This window comes from Haemaphysalis longicornis, unplaced genomic scaffold (assembly GCF_048455015.1).
Source record: "Haemaphysalis longicornis isolate Haplotype H1 unplaced genomic scaffold, Haemaphysalis longicornis Haplotype H1 scaffold_11, whole genome shotgun sequence".
Lineage (NCBI taxonomy): Eukaryota > Metazoa > Arthropoda > Arachnida > Ixodida > Ixodidae > Haemaphysalis > Haemaphysalis longicornis.
Genome location: NW_027526214.1, coordinates 123,024,127 through 123,046,966, shown reverse-complemented (window position 1 = coordinate 123,046,966; position 22,840 = coordinate 123,024,127). Strand labels below are relative to the sequence as shown.

General features: G+C 48.9%; 1 protein-coding gene across 1 annotated transcript in view; it reads left to right on the top strand.

Annotated features, from left to right (window-relative positions):
• Nucleotides 1-22,840, top strand: part of LOC144160985 (beta-hexosaminidase subunit alpha-like) — a 196,522-nt gene that overhangs the window by 103,849 nt on the left and 69,833 nt on the right. The window contains exons 8-9 of the mRNA XM_077692049.1: nucleotides 1,877-1,963; nucleotides 2,064-2,150. Coding sequence (XP_077548175.1) covers nucleotides 1,877-1,963; nucleotides 2,064-2,150 — 174 coding nt within the window. The remainder of the gene's footprint in view (nucleotides 1-1,876; nucleotides 1,964-2,063; nucleotides 2,151-22,840) is intronic.

The following is a 22,840-nucleotide window of genomic DNA, read 5'->3' as shown; positions in this document are numbered from 1 at the left end:
CAGCAGTAGAAAAGCTGTTATACGCACCAAAGGGGATTTCTATGTGAAGCAAACGACGCGCCCGCAGCGCTGGCACGATTCTGGCAACAACACCCCAATGTTGCCGCCCTCACGTTGCCTGCTGATGGCGGTACTTTGCTAGCTCCAGTGGCTATAGCTTTGTGGAAGCCCCGTGGATAATTCATGGCAATTCACTAAATTGTGCGCCCAATGATCGATGCGTTTACCTCGAGTATAGAAACGCATCAAGGGAATGGACGAATAGGCTGCATCCACATCATCTAGTAGACCACCTAACACCGGCGCAAGTTCGGTGATGGGCCTCCAGCTTGACTGAAACGTGCAAATAAGGCCGGCTTCACGCCCTGCGTTTCCTGAAAATGTGGTAACAACAGCAGTGAATTCAGCAGCTCTTGACTGCACTAAACTCAGCTACGTAACACGGCGAGAAAATATTCTCGCGCACTCTCAAATCGTATGAGGAGGCTCCCGGTGCCCCGAAGGTGTTTTTTTTTTTCGCAACATTTTCGTGCAATTGACCCTTATCCGTGTGGTACAAACTTTGAGTCAGTACAACAGATGCTCGTGACACCACAAAGTGCGTCCCCGCTACAAAGTACGTCCGCGTCAGTAGTACGCACTGGATAAGGCGCTTCGCGTTTTGAACACGCTCAATGAATAACATCAGGCCCGAGAAATTGAACTCTTGCACGAAGTGGAGGAGGAGGAAAAAAGCGAACAGAAAGGAAATACGCAAATGCCTGTGTAAGAAAAAACTGCGTGAACTGCTCAATAGGCGGAAATAGTGAGCCTCTTTAGCTGCTCCACACTGCGGTCCTCCTTTCCCTGTCACTAAGTGGGCCCAGGAGAAATGCCTTTAGGAGCACCGCAGTCCGCTTGAGTTTTTGTTGATTAACATGCACGTGTATATTTTACATTTAATATCACCGTTTGCACTCCTTCATTCAGTTGGTGCTATAATACAACGTTTCGAATAATCAGCTATGAAGGGGGAAACCTCGCCCCACCGCTTACATCGCTCGAGTAATGGCCGCTGTTCCACGGCTGCTTTTGTCTTTGGGTACGGCATAGACATTTTAGTGCAGACTTTGCATGATAATATATGTTAAAGGATAAGCGAACAGGGCTTCAATAAAGCAAAGGATGCCTAATTGTTTTAAGGAAAGATCCTTCCTGAAGTTTTCCACAAAACATATTTATCGACAGCTTCGCGGAGTAGTATCCCTAGAAGTACCACGGCACTGATGTCTACGACGTGATTAGGCATAAAAGGGCATACTGGTACCCGTAAGCAACGCCTGCTTACGGCGAAGAGTGCGCTAAGCTCTTAGATAACACTACAACCTAGCCCAGCTGCGTTTAAAGACACGCTGAATTACAAACCTCGTTCTGAAAAAAATGGACTGCACTTCTTGTTCCGGTTGCACAAAGTTGAGCTTCCGCAGCTGTGGCTCAAGCAGGTGATCGCGTTGGCTTTGGCTACACGAGGCGAACAGTGCAATTACTGAAGGTGCGGTGCCCCGCAATGTAAACTTCCTGGTTAGGAGCGAAGCCGTGCACACAATTGTATGGCCTTTTTGAAACCTGTGCTTCAATCAAGATGTGAGCTCAGCGGGCAGGTGTGTCCGAATTTTAAACATAAACAGCTCGACATTTGCAAGCTACAATTGTAGATCTGTGGGCAGGGCTGTTTCCAGATAACAACAGTTCACCGATTTCATAAAGAGCCGAGTGGCGTAAGGTATGCTTAAAAAATGCTAAAATTGCCACTCCATGATATCGATAAGACGTCTGTAGTCCTATTTTGTAAACTTGTTCCCCTTGTATAACTCTTTTTACTTCTGCGCTTTTTCAGGATGTCAAATCCTGAAATTAGGACGCTTCTCCGCGAGATTTCCAGAAGAGCTGGCTTCGGACACACCGGAAAGACCTCCGCTAAGGCGTGAGTTTGTACTACGCGTGTAGTCGTATCAACAGGCTCTATTTCTCTTGTGTAAACCTACTCAATTTACATTGCTCCTTTTACTCTGGCGCTTTTACAGGATATCAAGTGCTGAAGTTAGGAAGATTCTGCGCGGAAGGGGCAGGAAAGCCGTCTTCGTTCATCCCGGAAAGATCTACGCTACGAGGTGAGTTTTTTATGACTGCTTGAGCGCTACACTCTCTTAACGAACGTGCACGACGAGCAAGTTTTGCTACAGTGAACTAAGCACTGTTTGCCAATGGCGCACACTGCTGAGAATGCGACAGAACCTGCATCGTATAGCGACAAGCTTGACTTTCTGTGACTCTCTGCGACAGCTTATTAAACGCCCGATCGTCAAATAGCAGTGTCATCTTTCACACATGTAGATGGTTAGGTAGCGCTGTCAGCACTGGAAATGCGCGTTCTACTGCGAAGCAGTATACGTGTAGCAAGCCAAGGACATTTTCGTGTACGCGTCAGCTCCAAGGCTACACAAAGAAGCATCTCAGGCAACTACTGGCTACTGGCTACCCCCAAACTACACAAAAAACTAGTGGCATCGGCAAGGATCGAACCTGGGCTCGAAGAGAAGCGAGCGACAGCCCCCCGTCTTAGCGACTAAGCTACGCCCACAAGTGGAGACGGGGAGACAGACGCTGGTTTTGATTCAGCGGTTGAGGAGGCAGAAGGGCTTTTTGAAGGCCACACATGAACCAATAGTGAGGGGGAGGCAGTGAGAGAGATGACGCCGTAGCCGCGCGTGCCGCCCCCGTCCTCACCTTTCAAAAGATGCTCCTCTCCGTTTTCTTTCCACTGACGCTGCTGCGTCGATACGTCCAGGGTAACGGCTGGCAGCGTCTCTGGCTGCGGCCTTTTTAGAGCCACGTGTGTGAATTCAAGCGACGCTGCATGGGTAATCGTTGTGGGTGTCGTTTACAGCTTCGCAGTCCAACCACCCTCACAGCGTTGATTGACGCCAATTTTTTCCTCTTCGTATTATATTTTGGGTGGTGTAAATGAGCCTAGAAGATAAATACTCGTTAGAGGAGCGTAAAGGGCGATAAAAACTTTTTTTTTTTGGAAGTCACCGCCAGAAACTTTGAGATGTGGGGTTAAGGCGGTTAGCGACTAAGCGGACGATATTTACTGGTGAGAAAGAAAAAAAAGATTACCGTGTACCTGGGCGCTTCGCTGCAAATTTGTTCGACAGACGACAGCCTTCTGCCGCCCCTTCCACTTAAATGCCTGTCTCTACTTCCCCGCTTACCTCTCCCTATGTTCCCCCATTTCGTTCCTCCCAAGGGAACGGTTTGCTGATGGTTTGCTCAAATCAATTCAATTTAACCACGTTGCTCTGCCCCGCACCATCTAATGGCCAACTACTTTTTCTTATATATATATATTGACGACCTTCCTACTCTTGTTTGTACCTCAATTCGGCTTTTTGCACACGATTGCGTTATATACCGCGAAATATCTAGTATTAATCATTGCTTGCAACTTCAAACTGATCTGGACAACGTTTCAGCATAGTGTTTTGACTGGTTCATGCAACTTAACCTGTCTAAGTGCAAACTAATGAAAATTTCCCTAAGTCGCCACCCGCCTTCTCTTTATCCCTATGTGATCAGCAATACCCTGCTCACAACAGTTAACACGTACAAATACCTTGGCATTCACATCAGTAGCAACCTTTCTTGGCAAACGCACGTAAATATTTAACTGAGAATGCTAATGGCATGCTTGGCTACTTACGTCATAATGTTTCCTTAGCTCCTGTTTCAATGAAATTACTGCTTTATAAAACGCTTGTTAGGACTAAACTTGAATACGCTTCCGCTATCTGGGATCCACATTTATTATCGCTCTCCTCATCACTTGAATCAATCCAGAACCATGCCTCTCGTTTCATCATTTCCAACTACTCTAGGGCAGCTAGCGTTTTATCAATTAAAGCAAGCCTTAACCTTCCCACTCTAACAACTCGCAGGAAAATTGCACATTTAGGCCTTTTTCACAAAATATTCTACATTAACCCGGACATTAAAAACGCGACATTGTTTCACTTCCATCTTACATTTCCCCACGCTTTGACCAAAGAATAAAAGTGCAGTCCCCAATTGCCGGACAAAAAAAAAGTTTACGTTACAATTCGTTCTTGCCGAAGACCGCGTCGCACTGGAACACCCTCCCCGCCTCCATTGACAGCAACCCTTATTCTGTTTCATTTAAGACGGCCATAACGTGCACTGTAAAACTTCTATCTACTCTCTGTAACGCCTTTCGGGGCATTGAGAGTATTGAAATAAATAAATAAATAAATAAATAAATGGAACCCGCCTATTCAACGCAGAAATTTGGGCTAGTTGGTGATACGACTTCGACATGGTAGAAAGCGCACTAGAAAGGGACAAAGGGAGGGACAGTGCACGCTGGTCCCGTGTCACTGTCTGTTCTCCTATCCCGTCTAGTGCGCGTTCTACCATGTTGAACTTGAAGCGGAAGCCGCTTGACACCACCACGCAAGCATTCCTTTCTCTCCGGTCTGCAGCCTGCCTGTCGACAGTGCGCCTTTGCGAAAGACTCGGAAGACGTCGGCGCCTACTCTCCGCCCTCTTCTGGGAACTACTTGTTCTCCGGCCGATTCCTGGGATTATTCCTGGTGGCGTTGCCGTCTGCTCGCTCGGGGGACCCTTTTCCTTTCTCTTTTAGAAGGACGCAGGGGTACCGCTTCTTTCTCTCGTCGGGGGGAACTCCCGCCTTATGCATCTTTGAAAATAGACCCTGTAAAAATACTATCAGGCATAGCGGACGAGCCGAAGGTCAGTCGAGAAACATTTCGCGCGGTCAATATGAAGGAAGGCGGCTCGGCTCAGTTCGCTCAAGCATCGCTTAAGCTCAGACTTCACGGACTCGCAGCACTGGGGTATTGGATGATATGGCGTCTGCGTCGCAGAGATTGGTCTTCCTATCACCGGGTGGGACACCAACCCCTCTGGTATACCGCGTTTGAGCGACGAGCGCATCCGTGCCGTTTGCAGAGGGGCACGCAGTAGTGAGTCGGCATGACTCCTGCAGAACTCGTAACCGCATGGGGTGCTAAAACCAAAACAGCAAGCGAAAGCACAGAAGCTTCTCCGATGAGACTGAACGCCGAGGTGACTACGAGTGGCTCTAAGAGAGCGCCCCGCAGCCGCACTATGATGCAGCTGCGTTTCCTTTATCATGGCCGACGTTTGCGAATGTTATTATCATGAAGGCTCGCGTATGTACTATGTTGCCAACTTTTCTGGAAATGGTGTATAAACAGTCTTGTCTTGAAACTGCAAACCAGGTCCACGTCTGCTTTCACGCTTCCTTCGGCAGCCGACATTCCCTGCTGCTACAAAATTGGTGACCCGAACAACGCTTCAACGAACACTCCGCGATGAGCTCCGACGACAACACTGCTGCCTCCACGTGTGCAGTCATTGCAACAGAACAAAAGCTACCAAATGTTTCCACTAAAAATCTAAGAGTTTGGTTCAGCCAAGTAGAGCCTCGGTTTTAGCTCCTGCACATAACCTCGCAGTCGACGAAGTACCTTCACGTCGTCGCAGCCCTGCCCCTAGAATTCACTGACGCTATCGACGACATTTTGGTTTCACGCCCCACACAAGGGGAATACGACACCCCCAAAAAAGACGGTGCTGGACCGCCTCGAGGCGCCTGAAGAAAGGAGACTTCTTCAGCAGCTCTTGGGTCGTGAACAGCTGGGTGACCAACGACCTCCGCAACTGCTGCACCGGATTCGGCAACTACTCGGTGTGCACGCGCGTCAGGACGGCCTGCTCCCACTTCTTCGTGAACGTTTTCTGCAACGGATGCCCCAGTCGGTGCGCGTAGTTCTCGCGGGTTCAAATGAGACATCCCTTGATCGACTAGCGCAACTTGCCGATCGCATCACGGAATACTCTACTCCAACATTCGCGCCCATAGCTGCTGCAAGAACACACGAACAACCTGATCGACTGTCGCGCCTTGAGGAGAAAGTGCAACAACTTACCGAGACCATGCAGCAACTTTTGTTATCTTGAGCTCCCCAACAGGACGAGCAACGGCGGAACCGATCCCCTTCAAGACAGGCAAGCTCTTCCCGGAGAAGCCAGTCACGAGATAGACAGGACGGAGTTTTCTGGTACCATCGTCGTTTGGGCACGGGTGCTAGCCGCTGTACTCAACTATGCTCGTCTCCGGTCAACGCTCCGGCCAGTCGTTAACGGCCGCTTACGACATCGGCCCTCCACCCAGCTGCCTGTTCTTCGTAGTCGACCGCGTAAGCAACTCGCGCCTGCTAGTCGACGCAGGAGCCAAAATCTCTATTGTCCCCAAAACCCCCGAGGATCGCCGACGTAGCAAGAACATATCGCCGCTGCAGGCGGTGAACAACACTGCCATCGCTACGTACGGCTTCCGCTCGCTGACAAGAGACGTCAGACTCAGGCGCCTGTTTCGCTCGGTCTTCGGGGTGGCGGACGCTAATTTGGCCATACTCGGAGCACACTTTCTGAGCCACTTTTACCTGGATGTGAGCATACATGACCGTTGCCTCAGGGATAACAACACATTCCTCAAAGTACGTGGTTTGGAGTCAAACATCTGCTCATCTGGTACCTGCGCCTACCAGCCAGTATCTGCCTACCACCACGTCCTGGCCGAATTCCCTTCTCTCACCAAGCCCCGCAACACAGAACAGCCGGTGAAACATAACGTGACTCACCACATCATCACCAACGGGCTGCCAGTCACCGCCGGGCCATGTCGGCTGTCCGGCAACAGGCTTCAAGCTGCACGCAGTGAGTTCGAGCATATGCTGCAGCTGGGAAGTATTCGCCCTTCGTCTAGCAACCACTCATCGCCGCTGCACATGGTGCCTAAAGACGACGGGGACGACTGGCGCCCTTGCGATTACTACAGAGCCTTGAGCGCATCAACAAAGCCGGACCAGTATCCTATTCCACATATTCACGATTTCAGTGCATGGCTTGCAGGTACAAAAATATACAGCAAGATCGACCTCGTAGCTGCACACCACCAAATCCCCGTCGAACCGGAGAACATACAAAAAGAGCCATAACAACTCCTTTCGGACTGTTTAAGCTTGTCCGTTGGCCCTACGGCTTGCGAAATGCAGCACAGACCTTTCAAAGGTTCATGAATGAAGTCACCCGGTGTCTTCATTTCGTCTTTGTCTACCTGGATGACATTTTGGCGGCCAGCAGAACTCCTAGCGATCACGAACATCACCTCCACCAGCACTTTCAGCGTCTGGATGAGCACGGTCTGGAGTTGAAACCTCAAAAGTGCGTGTCTGGTGTCGAGGCTCTCAATTTCCTCGGCCACTGCATCACTGCTGATTGCATTATTCCATTGGAATCGAGGGTGGAAGCGGTGAAGAAGTTTCCTGCTCCGACATCTTTCCGCAAACTGGGAGGATTCCTCGGGCTCTTGAACTTCCACCGGCGGTTCATTCCGTCTTGTGCTCCAATACTCCAGCCATTGACCGACCTGCTGCGCCGAGACGACCCGGATTTTGTTGGTCTGACGAACACCGTAACGCTTTCCAGAGAGCTAAGGACGGGCTGGCCGCGGCTACCCTTCTCATCCCTCCACTGCCTGGTGCTCCTACACGCCTCATGGAGGACGCCTCTGCTTGCGGACAAAAACGCTTATCCGCGAGCCGGTACAGGAAGAACTATGCGCAGGCTGCGGAAATGAGCCAGAAATCATACGACATATTGTAACGGAGTGCAAAAGTATCCGTCCAGTCCTCACTGATGGAGCATTCCAGCTTCTGGAAGCCCTTGGCTTCAAGGTTAGCGGAAAAGTTAACTGGACATCAGTAGAGGTTAGTAAAAGAAGGTTAGAATGTTGGTGGGAAAAGAGCAGAGAACAATCTGGGAAGACATGCGATCAAAGAATTCAGACTAGTACAAAAAGTTCGTAAACGTATTTTCTTTTTATTTTGACATTATTTTTTATTTATTTTGTTTGTATTTTTGGCGAGGCGAATGTACAGTGCCGTTGCGACTAAGGCCGCTGTGCGACGCCACCCCGTTACAAAGGGGAAGCCACTAGGTATCATCAGCATCATCATCATCTGTTTTACGAACCGCAGTACTTGAGTTGGGGCCTGCCGGAGCGTGGCACATGACACCTGTTCCCCCTCAGAGAGGGTAGCGGCGAGGCTTCCGTATTGCTCGCTGAGACTTCCGGGGCTTCACAGTGTCACACTCTCGACCGTTGCTTGCAGCAGTCACGATGGGTTCAGCTGGACGTTGTTCCATGACTGTTTTTGGTAGGTTTCCCCGGTGTTCCGGCGTGTCAACTTCGTTACTTATATCCATGTCCCACTCCAACGTCCTTGATGGGCCATCCGTGACTCTCTTGGTATCCAGTTTTCTGATTTGATTCAGGTGTCGTCGAACGACTCCTGCTCCCCCACATCGGACGTTCCAAGATCTGGCGCCGATCTGTTTCTTGAGGACTCCTGAAATCCACTTGGGCTCCACAGAAACTGCTGTACCATGACTTGTTCGCCTGCCACTAACTGTCGGTTATTGGGCAGCTTCTCTTGTTTTTCAGTTGGTTCTGGTGCAGGCTTGATCTGTTCCAAGTGGGTTGGAAGCTCCCGGCCACATATTGCCATGGCTGGGGTGATTCCTGTGGTCGGGTGAATAGTGCTTTGCTGCCGAAACAAGAATCGCGCGAGCCAGCAACTCATCGGCCCAGATTTGTCTCGTGCCAGTGCTGTTTTCAACTCGCCAACATAGCGCTCTGCCTGCCCGGTGGTAGGAGGGTGGTACGGCACCGAGGTTATGTGGCTGATTCCGTTGTCTGTGCAGAATCTCTGCATTTTAACAGACACGAAAGCTGCGCCATTGTCGGACTATTTTTTTTCCAGGTACGCCAAAAGTAGCGAAAAGGCTGCGCAGTACCGCAATCACTGATGCCGACGTAGCCTGGTTCACTTTCCGCACTTCCAGCCACATGGTAAAAGCATCTGCTACCACCAGAAATATCTGTCCGCCCACAGGTCTTGCGAAATCCACGTGCACTGTGTGCAACGCCGTTGACGCCGGTGTCCACGACGGCGTTGGGGCCCTTGCTGGGTTGCGCTGCGTGCTCTGGCATGGCTCACACGAGCGAACTGTTGCCTCTATGTCACCATCTAAGCCAGGCCACCACAAGTAGCTGCGCGCGCAGCATTTCATAGCCACGACTGCACGATGTCCTGCATGCAACAGTGACATCGCTTGTTTGCGCGCTACCACGGGAATGACTACCCTGGACCCACAAGTGATACAACCACGGTGGATTGCCAGCTCAAAGCTTCTTCTGCGGTACGATGTGAATTCGTCTCCCTTGAGCTGCGGTATTGTACCGTCTTGTACAGCTGTGAACATCTTTGAGAGATCGATTGATTGTAGGATTTAACGGGCCGACGCAACGCAGGCGATGAGGCGCGCCGTAGTGGAGGGCTCCGGATTAATTTTGACCACGTGGGGATCTTTAACGTGCGCCCAAATCTCGTGAACACGGGCGTTTTTGCTTTTCGCCTCCATCAGAAAAGCGGCCGCCGCGGCCGGGAATCGAACCCGTGTCCTCGTGCTCAGCAGCGCAACGCCTTAGCCACTGAGCCACCGCGGCGGGTATCTTTGAGAGAGTCTCATCTTCCTGTGTTAAGGCTGCTATGACACCTGCGGTCAGTGGCGGCCGTGACAGGGCCTCAAACATGAGTACGTCACCTGTAACATGTGGCTCTTCAATGCACTGCGTTAGCGGCAACCTGCTCAGCACATCCGCATTTTGGTTCATCTTCCCCGCCCGGTATTTTAGGTCATAGTCGTAGGCTGCCAGTTTCAAGCACCATCGTGTCATGCGGGGTGAGAGGATCTGCGTGTCGCGAAATTCGGTCCCTCCATGGCGGTCTCTTTTTTTTTTTTCGCTCGCCATATTGGGACCCATCGGGGGGATCCCGGCGGAGCAGGAATGTTTTCGCCGCCATTTCGGCCCGCGGGGCAGTGGGCCATGTGTTTCGGCGAGAGAGGGGCGAGAGTGCCGCGGCCAGCGGAGGTCCCACCCGCTTGTTTCTCGGAAGAGGCGCGGTCCGAAGGACTGTGCTCGGTGCAGCGCGGGGTTCACGACTCGCGGGGAGAAGGAAGCGAGCAGTGGCGGTGGAAGGTGGTGCGGTTAGGACGCGGCGGCCGGTTCTGTGGGCTGCGCTGTAGCCCCGAGTGCGACGACAGCGGCGACCTCGGCCCCCGAGAATTCCCCTCGAGGAGGGGACTGTGCGCGGCCCAGGTGTGCCCGAATTGCGTCGCCGATCAACGGGACTCATCGCAGACGACCGGCGAGCCGACGCATCTTCCCCGACGAGAGCACCGACCTGATGAGACATCGGCCCCTAAATTACCTCACACAATTTTGTGACACTGGGGCAGTGCCTTTTTTGGACCCAGGATTCCAAGCAGAGGCTGATGATCGGTTATAAACGCGACTTTGCGTCCTAGGATGTACCTGTGGAAATGGTCAGCCGCTAACACTACCGCACGACCTTCCCGGTCAGCTGCGCATAATTACACTCGGCTGCTCCCAGTGTGCGGGACGCAAAAGCTATCGGGCCTCTCTTCCCAGACTGTCTTGCTGAGTCACTACTGCCCCAACGCGTAAGGTGATGCATCACATGAGATTATGAGAGGCTTTGCCTCGTCATAATATGCCAAGACGGTTTTTGTAACAATGAGACGTTTAATCTCATAAAAAAAAAGCGTTCTGATGCTTCTGATTGCATTTCCACGGAACATCTTTTTGCAGGAGCTCATACAGCACTCTAGCGATTGTTGCTCGGCCGTCTAGAAAACGGTCATAAGAGGCCAAAATCCCTAGGAATGACTGCAAGGTTTGCTTGCGTGTCGGTGCAGGTGCTCCGACGATAGCCCTTATCTTGTCATCCGTTGTGTGAATCCCTTTGGCATCGATTCTGTGGCCCAGAAAATGTACTTCAGGTACTGCAAAATTACACTTGATTTGTTTAGATGAAGGTTTACCTCGGTCAGTCTCTGTAGAACTGCTTCCAGTCGGTCGTTGTGCTCTGCCTCGGTGGAGCCGCTGACAATAACGTCGTCTAGGTAAACACAAACCCCAGCAAGTCCACACAATGTCGTCTCCATGAACATTTGGAAATTGGCTGGGGCTGCTGATACTCCGAATGGTAGCCTCTTAACCTTGTACAATCCCTTTGTCGTGTTGATGGTGAGCACCTCTGCCGTCTCTAGACTCACCCGAAGCTGTTGATATGCTTGAGCTAGGTCAGCGTGCTAAAGATCGTTCCACCTCGCAGGCTACTCAACACTTCCTCAGTTGTGAGAAGGGGGTATGCAGTCTTTGTCGCCTCGTTGACAGTGCAGCGATAGGCGCCGCAAAGACGCAGATCACCGTTTTTCTTGCGTACCCGCACAAGAGGTGTAGCCCATTCGGCATGCGGCGTTGGCTCTAGCACCCCCTGCTCTTCCAGGCGGTCAATCTCAGCTTCATACGCCGAGCGAATTGCGAAGGGCACAGGAAGCACTCTCGTGAACTTGGGTTTCCCTTCCTCTGTCAACTCCAACTCTACTGGTACACCAGCATGGCCAGGTATGTCTTCCGCAAACACTCCCTGGTGCTCCTGTAGAAGCTCGGCAATGCGTGGGTGCTCAGGTGAATGATGAATGCCACTGATGTGAATGCCTAGCTTGGCGAACCAGTTGCACCCCAACAAACTGCAGCCCGAACTGTTTACAACTATCAGTGGCAGTTGGCACATTTTGTCACTGTGCTTGACATCTACCGTTGCTGTTCGAACAACCTCGAGCGATTGCCCAGACCAAGTGCGTAGGCAAATGTCGTTAGGTTGCAGCTTTGGCGCGTTTGTAGGCCACCAGGTACAAAATGTCTCGTGACTGACCATTGTACAGGCGGCCCCCGAGTCTACCTCGAACGTTACCGGCTTGCCCTGCACCTTGACTGTCAGCGTTATCTTTGGCGGGGTGCCCTTACTTAGATCCGCGTGAAGGTCGTAGAGCTCTGAAGTCAACGGATCCGCCTGTTGGGGTGACTGATGCTCAGGCGCCGCACCCAAGTACTTGTTGCGCTGACAAGTGCCCCAGCTTGCGGCAGAAGTTGCACGTTGCCGTAGCAAACTTGCATGTTTTCGGGCAGTGCTTGTCGTCGCAGCGCCAGCAGCGTTGTCATTCCTTGACTTGGCCTTTATTGTGCATCGTTCCGGACGCAACACTCCTGCTTGCCTTGCTTACTTCCGTCTGTTCTCCTTTGGTGCTCTGCTGCTGACGAACCCCACCCTCTCCGCAGACCGCCAGGTTGTAGGCTCGGAACAGGGTCAAGTCTTTTTCGGCGAATAGCCGCTGTTGGAGCTGTTCGTCGCGGAGGCCGCAAACAATCTATCGCGTAACATGACTTCCAGCGGGAGCAGCGTCGGGTTCGCAACCGGAGCCCCCCCGCGAACCGGCGATGGCACACCTGTAATGGCGGTGGCTCCCTCCGGCACCACTGCAGCCTGCGTCAAGGTCACCGAGGGAAAAGTTCTGAAGTTGCAGCTAGCGGAGAGCTTGCGTGAAGCTGCCGCGTAGTCACTCACTGATTCTCCGTGTAGTTGATCCCGCCGCTGGAACATCGCCCCGGAGTACACTTCGAACGGCCGCGGATCGAAGTGCACGTGGAGCACGGCCACAATTTCGGCGTAGTCGACTTGGTGTGGCGTGAGAGGATGCAGCAGCGCACAGACAGCCTCGTACGTTTGCGCGCCGCACAGCGTGAGAAGGTGTGCACGTTTCTTCACTGCTGTCCCTGACTTCCTTAGCTTCAAAATAAAACTGTAGATGCCCGTACCATAAGGTCCATGACGCAACGTTGCCGCCGAATTCTTCAATGCGACCGGCGTAGTCCGTCGTAAGTGTTGCCATTCTCACTTCTTGAGTCGTTTCTGCTGCTGTGGGTGCTTCGCCTCGTCGCCAATGTTACAAGACTCGTAACGCACTGCTATACACAAGAATGTCCTTTATTGAGAACTAGCCGGGGCGTGTCCGGCGTCGTCATGCTTTGGCGCGCACTGCTGCTCTCGGCCCGTGCAATCTAGGTCACGTGAGTGATTGTTTGAAGTAGGCCCCACCAGGTGGCTGTACTTGTCCGCTTATGGCTTTACGGAGCGCAGTACTTGAGTTGGGGCCTGCCTGGGCGCTGTACATGACACTTTTAATGGCCGTAAACAAGAAAGAAAGCCAGGAAACATATTTCGTGTAAGTATGCGTTCATACAGTAACAGATGTTTGTGTTATACCGGACTGTAAAGCAATCACACACCCCGATAGACACTCACCTGCTCTTGGCGGAAGGATACAGTGAGCGCAGGCCAACGACGTACGCGGTGCGAGCGGGCGCTCTGTTTGTGTTATCAGAGTTCCATCAGTTTCAGTTGTTTTGTTGGCTGCTGTAACCGAAACTGCTCTGTTCACCCTATTCTGTGATTCACTGTTTCGAGCGTAACCTCGACGTTATTTCTGTTAGGAGCATGCACATGAGCATGCACAAAGAGCATGCACATTCCGTGCTTGTAGCAACGACCACTCCTACCAAGGAGATTTAATTACTTCCCACGAAGTCATGTTCCTAGGGAAATGTGGTTGCTTGCGCTCGCCCTTGTTAGCGAACGGTGTAACCTTGTGTCCCCTGCGCACTTTACCGTGTCACCAGAAACAAACGTTTCCGTTTGCCGCTGAAAACAAAAGGACTAGCATTCCGTTTGCGGTTCCGTATCCGGACGTCCGGCGGCCGTATTGCCATGAGCGACATGTGGCAGATTGATCTCAAAGCAAAAGACAGAAAAGTTTGTTGCCCAGAACATGTTCACTTACGCTCGAAATAGCGTGAATCCTGGGCACTTTAGATTGGATTCTTAGAATACAAAACCTTTCTTTTAAAATAGCCGTAGAAAAATCCCTAAGAGCTTTAAAAAAGAAAACCTGATGTCGAAGCCGCAATCTAGCGGGAACAATTCGCCATGAATAACGCGTTATTCAATATTCACACATCCGCTAAATACGTCGGCATAAAATGAGTAAAAGCATGTTGTAATAATTACGTGATAACATGCAATACAGTTCAGTTCAGTTTATTTCTTTTCATCACATAGATGAGGGTAGGCCCGGGAAAAAAGCGACTTGGTGTCGCTTAAGGAGACCCGAGCCCCCCTTTTACATGGCAGACAGCGAGATCTTGAACACAAGCTTTGGTACATCGCATAAAGTATTAAAGACACACACACACACACACACACACACTAAAAAAAACAGTGTAGGAGAATAAAAAAAAGTAGCAGTATTATTAAACATCAAAATGCCTTCATTGAAACTTAGCCATACTTAGAACTGCGCTGCATGAACGTACATTCTATAAAGGAAGGACGCATGTCATAGTTTTGACAAAAAATACATAAATAAAAAAAACAATAATAAAGTTCAAAGGAGACAGCATACAGCTTTCACTTTCCGAATTTCACTAGGAAAAAAAGGAAACAATTGCAACTGCAACAGGGCTTGCCGAATCGCACGGATACTACTGCGTTCTACGCTAATTTTATTCTCAAGTAGTTTGTTAAGTACATGAGGGACAGTATAACGAAGCATTTGCCAACCAAAATCGGCTCTACAGAAAGGACTGTACCAGTAATCTTGGTTCCGAGTTTTATAAACCGAAAGAGTTCTTTTCAGATGAAATAGACTCAAAAAGCTTTTTTTTGTTTTATATACAGCTCGTTTGTAACGAAGGGCCAAGTAACAATAAAAAAGTTTGTACACTGGTACTATTTTAAAGCGGCTAAACAGTTCATCTGTAGGCGCACAGTATTCTACGTTAGCAATGTACCTAATTCCTTTTTCTCAATCATATAAAGTTTATTGAGGTTGGTATTTGTGGTTGATCCCCACACCAAAAACAATAATTCAAATGAGGCAAGAAAAGTGTGTTGTAAATTAGTAGTTTGATTGGCACTGGAAGGAAGTAACTCATTTTGGCAAGAACAGCAACGCATTTACCCAGATTGCTTACAACAGAATCTACGTGAACATCCCATGACATATTCTTGTGAATGTACACACCAAGGATTTTTACACAATCCGCAAGCGCAATAGCAGTGTTACCAAAGTATAGCAGACAGTCAAGAGAAATAGGAAGTTGTCGCGTATGAAACACAATCGCATTTGTCTTATTAGTATTAATAAGAAGGGAGTTCATTTCACTCCACGCCTGAAGGCCCTGTAGTGTATTGTTCACAAGTGGAATTAAGCTCTGCAGATCACTACCAGTAAAAAATATGCTTGTGTCATCAGCATACATAATTTAAACGGGTTATCATTAATCATTGTGATGTCGTTTATGTACAAGATAAGTAACAATGGCCCTAAAATGCTACCTTGTGGGACCCCAGTGGTGATTGACTGAAATGAAGAAATAAAGTTATCTACTTTTACGCACTGTTCACGATACTGGAAATATTATTTCATAAGAAGAAGTGGGGTGCCACGAATTCCATATAGATCAAGTTTCTTAAAAAGCGTGTTGTGACTGAGGCGATGAAACGTTTTTGAGAAATCCACGAAGACACCAATACACATACTTTTTTTTTTCAAACCACTTGAGAATTATTTCTTTTTGACCGAGCAGTGCTGTCTCCGTGGATCTACCTTGAAGGAAACCATACTGCGATGAGAAGAGTAAACTATATTTGGAACAAAAATTCACGATTCGCTTATAGATTATTTTTTCTAAGCATTGGGAAAACGCGGACAGTATTGAAATGGGCCTGTGATTGTTCGCATCCTTCCTATGACCTTTTTTGTACAACTCTTTCACTATAGACGTTTGCATCATTTTTGGAAAGCATCCGGTTGATAAGGCTAAGTTACATATGTATGCCAGCACAGAAGCTATGATGCGAATAACATTTTTGATAGGTACAATTTGAATGTTCTCTACATCGCGTACAGTACTGTTTTTAAGAGCTGAAAAAATTAAGCATACTTCATGTTCATGCGTAGGTTGTAGGAATATATTATAAGGTCCTTCTGAGGGAGCAGCGCAAACTAGACAGGACAAAGGGTAGGACACAACACGAGTTGTGTTGTGTCCTACCCTTTGTCCTGTCTAGTTTGCGCTGCTCCCTCAGAATGAATGTATACCAACTGGCCCAGTTCTCGACCTTGTTGCATATTATAAGGGTTTGAGGGTAACGATTGTCCTGTATAATTTGCATTGAGTGAAGTCTGTACAGTTTCGTTAAAGAATTGGTTAAATTTCTCTGCAAGTTCTAAGCCTTTAATCACCCGCCCTTCGATGTTCATTTCTTTAGTGTCATGGGCAATATACCCTCTATTTAGTAAAAAGTTAAGCTTTTTCCAAACCTGAGCACTTCCCGGGCAGCAATCACGGCGAAATTGATTGTGCAGATATATTTGGTTTTCAGATTTAAGGAACGAGTTTAATTTATTACGATACCGCTTCAAAGAAGCGAAATGTGATGGATTTTTAGTCCTTAGAAACCTGTTAAACGTTGTTGTTTTCTTTTTTATCATTTTTATGCAATCTGGGGTTATCCAAGGCTTGCGTGCATTGCGGTCTTTTTTAACAATGATTTCCTAGAAATGACCGAAATACACGCGTTTGAGTATAGCCATAAAGGTGTGGTAGGCTTCGTCAGCCGTCTCAGAAATTTATACGTCATTCCACGTTAAGTTCGAGATGCTGGAATAGAAAGCACTCAGTGTTAGGGGCGTGACATTCTGCCGTGTTACAGTTGCTGGGTCACTCAGTCTTTTGACAGCGAAATCAACAAGAACATAAATTGGTAAGTGGTCGCTGATGTCATTGCCCAATACACCAGCTGATACTCTGTTTAAGTTTATATTTGTAACAAACATATCAATGAGCGTTGCCAAGTTCGGTGTCACGCGTGTGGCTGATTCTGTTACGATAGCATGGCCGTTTGATTCAATGGTCGAAACAAGCGAAGTTTGAACTGGCGATTGCTTTAGAAGGTCGATATTAAAGTCACCACCAAGAATTAATTTTAGATTATTGTCATTCATGTAATTCAGTAGCCTGTCAAGAAGTGGGAAAAAATTGTTTGCACAGGAGTCCGGAGGTCGGTACATAACCGAATAAACACAATCATTGGCTGTCACTGTCAAACATTCAACGTCAGTGGAATTAAAAGAGAACGCAAGAGCAAGTGGCTGTTTGTTAAAAGGACAAGACCGCCTTGATTCAATGGTCGAAACAAGCGAAGTTTGAACTGGCGATTGCTTTAGAAGGTCGATATTAAAGTCACCACCAAGAATTAATTTTAGATTATTGTCATTCATGTAATTCAGTAGCCTGTCAAGAAGTGGGAAAAAATTGTTTGCACAGGAGTCCGGAGGTCGGTACATAACCGAATAAACACAATCATTGGCTGTCACTGTCAAACATTCAACGTCAGTGGAATTAAAAGAGAACGCAAGAGCAAGTGGCTGTTTGTTAAAAGGACAAGACCGCCTTGATTCAATGGTCGAAACAAGCGAAGTTTGAACTGGCGATTGCTTTAGAAGGTCGATATTAAAGTCACCACCAAGAATTAATTTTAGATTATTGTCATTCATGTAATTCAGTAGCCTGTCAAGAAGTGGGAAAAAATTGTTTGCACAGGAGTCCGGAGGTCGGTACATAACCGAATAAACACAATCATTGGCTGTCACTGTCAAACATTCAACGTCAGTGGAATTAAAAGAGAACGCAAGAGCAAGTGGCTGTTTGTTAAAAGGACAAGACCGCCTTCTTTCTTGCTGTTTCGATTTAGGAAAAAGGTTTGATAGCCAGGGCGTTTGTGCACGTCGCATTGAGGCGTGTACCAAGTTTCTGTCAACATAATAATGTCAAACGAAAGAGAAAATTCGTCTAGAAAAATCGACGAATCGTCTTCTTTATGACGAGCTGAGCGAATGTTTAAATTGAAACAGCATAGCCTATCACTGGGAAAACTACTTACGAGGTTATTAACGTCGGTGGATGTTGACGCCATTGTAACAAACAGTCAGCAATGGTGCAGCGGTTGCTGTGCTTACGAGATCTTCTCAATGTCATGCGCGTTACGAATGTGGACAATCGGGGCGGATTCATCTTTCCGAGCAAGAATCTTTCAGATTTCGTCCACACGAACTCCCAGTTCGCCACCTTCTTTTTGCTACGGCCATTCCAAGTGGCCGCTTCAAGACAGGACACAGGTGTTCGTTTATGTAGACGGGCATATTGCAGGAATGGCCAAGATCTCGAGCGCAAATTCTAGTCTTCCTTGCTTTATCGAGCACTGTGTCCCGCTTAGGGCGGCTTGCTCAGCCTTGCCCAGCTCGATTTGAAAGGCGCAAGGACCTTTTGCAAGTTCATCAACGCATCTGGACCATTTGAGGGAGGGGTGGGGGAGGGGCGAGGCTTAGCACGAGTGGGGGCGGAGATTTTGCTCGTTTGTCTGAAAAAAAAGCCATTTGTTGTACTCATTCACCATCATTCAGCAAGACTAACGTAATAAACGACATTACCATGATGGCTTTTGTCGCATGTACTAGCCATGAAGCGCCGAGCGGAGTGAAGTTGTAACCACGACGCCAGGGCACACTTCGCTGGGGACGTGCACCGAGGTTACTGTTCACAATAACAATCGCGCATGCACAGTCAGCTCCCGCAATCACGGTACACGGAGTACCTCCTGCTGTAACCCCGTAGGGACAGAAAGGCTAGCTCAAAAAAAAAAAAAAAAACAGGAGCTTCATTGTCCCTTGTGCGACTCACTTGCTGAAGTAACCACGACAATGACGACGTCTGAAAACATATATGGGCTGGAGTGTCGCCGTAAAAACCTGAGACATGAAGGAGAATTCAGGTGGGCAACCAAGAAATATGAGCGTCGCCTCGGAGAACTACGCCATCGCAAGTCGCCGAGGCAACAAATATTCCTTGCCTGCCAGAGTACCACCAGAGTCCTTAAAGGCTTCCCTGGTCATGAAACTCCCGGCCAAGTTTCGTACGGGAACAAAGGCTACCGCGAGTGGCGCCACCGCAGATCGGAGGGCATCGGGCGGCCGCCGCTGCTCTGTAGCCAGACTCGCAGGCAGGAACGCAGAAGCAGCATGCCCGTTCGCACCAAATTTTTTCGCCACTCACAAAATTTGAGCGGTCCACGACACGTAAAGCGAATGTGTACTGCTGATAAGGCGGGGAGAGTCTGTTTTATCTTACTGCGTGGTTCGTTTCCTGCCAAACGCGCTCTGACCACGCCCCAAGCTGCGCTCCGATCAACACCAGCGCACGAAGCTCTCCCATAGCGTAACAGCGAAGTTTCATGGCCAGAAAGGCATTGAAAAACTCTGGTACTATCTTTCGTTGGTGTGAGAAAATAGGCCTTCTGTTTCTTGGACTTACCTCTGTAAGAACTAGAGAGCAGATTTCTGCCACAAATAAAACCACTTTGGAAGCCAGCTCAGGGCCTCGCCATTTTAAGATCTTAAGAGCGTGGGAGAGAGGTATGATGAAGCACTGGTTGGGAGGGAGAGAGAAAATGAAGGTGGGAAAAGAGATTTAGGCTTAGACTTGGAAATATGACATCTAGAGTTGAACATGAAAGGCAGTTGGAAAAGGAGAGGGATATAAGGAGACGGGATTTACTTGGTCGATGCGGCAAATACGTTCTCTTGTTTTCACGTCATTTGCGTTGCTGCAAGCAGGTACAGTGGCAAGAAATTCTATTAATGGAATTCGATAATTTTGCACAATCGTGAGACGTTAGACATATCCCGTCGTGCTGGTATTGCCCCAAAAACTGCGGATTCCACGGGAAATGTGACATTTCTCGAAACTGGAGAGCAACTGATTTGGCGATCGGAATCCTTTCCTGGCCATTTAAGAAGTTTGTACCAAGTCGTTTATATCCTATCGTTCGCCTAATTGTTGGGAGCACACCGCTCAAAGTACTATTGTTCCGATGCACGTAGTTAAACTTAAAAGTTGATCGCTCGTTCGATGTCGATGCTCGAAGCGATAATCTGATGAAACGACGACTGGCTGGCTCGTTGGCCTACGGAACTTAGCCGACGATGTCTACTCCACGAAAACTCAAAATGTACAACATGTACACTTTATTTACACTACGTATTTGCAACTCATGGCTCGTAATCGCAAACAAGAGGCCGGACAAGCCCGCTTAGAGCGGGCGCTCCCGGCTCTCTCCTCTCTCGGACCTCCTTCAAAACAAGAAACTCTTCGGTTTCACCACCAAAACCCCGCCCACAAAAGGGACGTCTCAACTTGAGAGTGAGGATGGCTCATTGATTACACCACACCAGTACACTGACTGGCCACCGTGACAAACAAAGCTAGCGATAGCCACCTGACCCACCTCTCTTACTCTCATACAGAAACCCAAACGTAATCCGCAAAACACAAATATAACATAAATGAAAACCAACCACCTAAAAGCAGACCTAACGACTGGAATAGGTTATCGAGCGGCACGTCTTAAAGTATTGTCCATACCGTGCACGCCTCTGTTTATGCTCCGTGCCGACAGAATTCATTTCCTTTGTAAACACCTACAGCGTCTAACAAAGCTTGGTTGCCTACGTATTGATGCGTCCCATCCGCCATGTCACCAGGCTCAGACGCGTGACGAACTGAAACTTCCTCGAGTAACAGCTCCCGTCCGCTTCGGGGATTCGCGTGGCGGTAATCGCGGTCTTTAAAATATCAACGGTTCCCGCTCCACCGGTTTCCAAACGAATACAAGGAAATCCGTCTTCAAAAGCTGACATCGGCTTCAACTATTAAGGCCTCATCGACGCGTTTGTATGCGTCGTCTCCGGCCCCGCTCGTCGGGTGGACACTAAAGCGTGGTGGCTTCCCTTTACGCCCCTCGCGCCCAACTCAGCCCGACTGGTTGGGAAACAAACACAATACGGGTAAACAAGCTAACCCCAGCGAAAGATACCAAGTTGCCGGGCGGTTTTAATTAATAAGTGTGGGACGAGAACTTAACACACACTTTCTAAGTGCACCTGTGATTCTATGAAGCATTCAGCAAATAACATGCGCCGTAACTTCTTGGTGTGTTCACTACAAGGTAGCTCGAGTGTCCGTTTTCCTCCGCAGTCGTCTGAAGATGTTGATAGTGTCGTCTGTGTGTTTCCTCATTTACCTGCACAAATGCTTTAAATAATACGACATTTCTTTTTTCCGTTGAAGAACGCCTCTCAAATGGCGAGCAAGAAAACATATCCATTGTCTGCGCATAGGCTATAACGGTCATGGTTTCTACGTTTGTGCGAGTTTTTTGTTTTTCGTGTTTGTCAGGGTATGTTGTTGTCTACGTTTATCCGGGTTGGTTGTCTCGACCACAATCTGTGCATGTGCCACGTTTATGTGCTGCCGTGCAGCACATTGACGCAGCGTGTGTGTACGTGAGCTCTCCGCTAATTTTTACTGCCCGTAGTACCCAGCCAAACTCGACGCAAGGCTGGCCCGTGCGGCCCAATGACGCTGTTGCTGCGCCAACCCTGTTAGGGTCATTGCGCCAACACCGGCTTCATTTTACACAAGTTTATAGCTTCGGTGAATGTCGAAAGAAGCGCTGACTCGCGGAAATGGGTTGTAGAATTGAAGGGAGAATGAGCGCAGTACTCCGAAGGGGCTGAAGTAAATTGAACTTGTAAAATAAACATGGCGGAGAAGTATGAAGGACTACACTCCGGCCGGCAGAACAGAAGCCACCGTTTCGCAAACTATACAGATGCGCAAGCCTTAGCACGCAGGTGATAAGTGTACCAGAGAACCGAGACTCCGAGCTGTTCGCACATGCATCAGAACCCCCTAGTGACTAATTGCTGTTGACTCCTCGCTATGCGCTGTCGCAGTGACCCTGCATTTTCTTTGCCCGCTGTTAACCATGGACCGCGCACATGGGTAATAACCATTGAGGTTGGGATGCTCGGAGCCGTAACCACGGAAAAAACAAATCTTATTCCTGTACAGTGGAGAGCGACGTGCCTTGCAGGATAGATGTGGTACGCTCGCACTGGCCAGCGTACCCACAACACTTGCTTGAAGAACAAGCTCGCCACAGCGCTAGCCAAGTCATAGGTAAAGTGTTTCACTCCGTCATGTTCGCGCTGCGCCCGAGTTTGCTTCGAAGCTGGCGACTTGCTCCTTGCGTCTCCGGTGACGGCCCCTTTTGACATCCTTACGATTGAGGAGATCAAGCTACGACCACTTCCGGACAGCGACGATAGCAGCGGCTACAACTCGTCCAACTCGGTCAACTCTAGCAGATCCAAATGGATCGTTGATCGTGCCCATTTATCGCACAGTTAATCACCTCACGACCCATATGTAGCTCTGGCGCGGTAATCAATCAATCAATATTCTCATTCCTGAGCTGAGTTGTACACAGCCCGGAGCTCCATGAGCAGGAATATGGAAGGCAAGATGTGACGCTGGAGAGGTTGCAAGAGGTGGGACGAAGAAGCGAGGAAAGAAGGACGAGGCGTAGGGGTGTGTGGTAGTGGTAGAGGAAGGCATGATGGGGAGCGGAAAGGGCAGGATTTCAAGAGAGGTTAGAGGAAAGGATAGATGAGATGGAAGACAAGGGACAGAAAACAAATCAGGAGGGGGAAGAAAAGAAGAATAACGCCAAGTTCTCCAGGTGTCGTTGAGAGAAAGTGGGGTAAAGGGGACGGGAGAGAG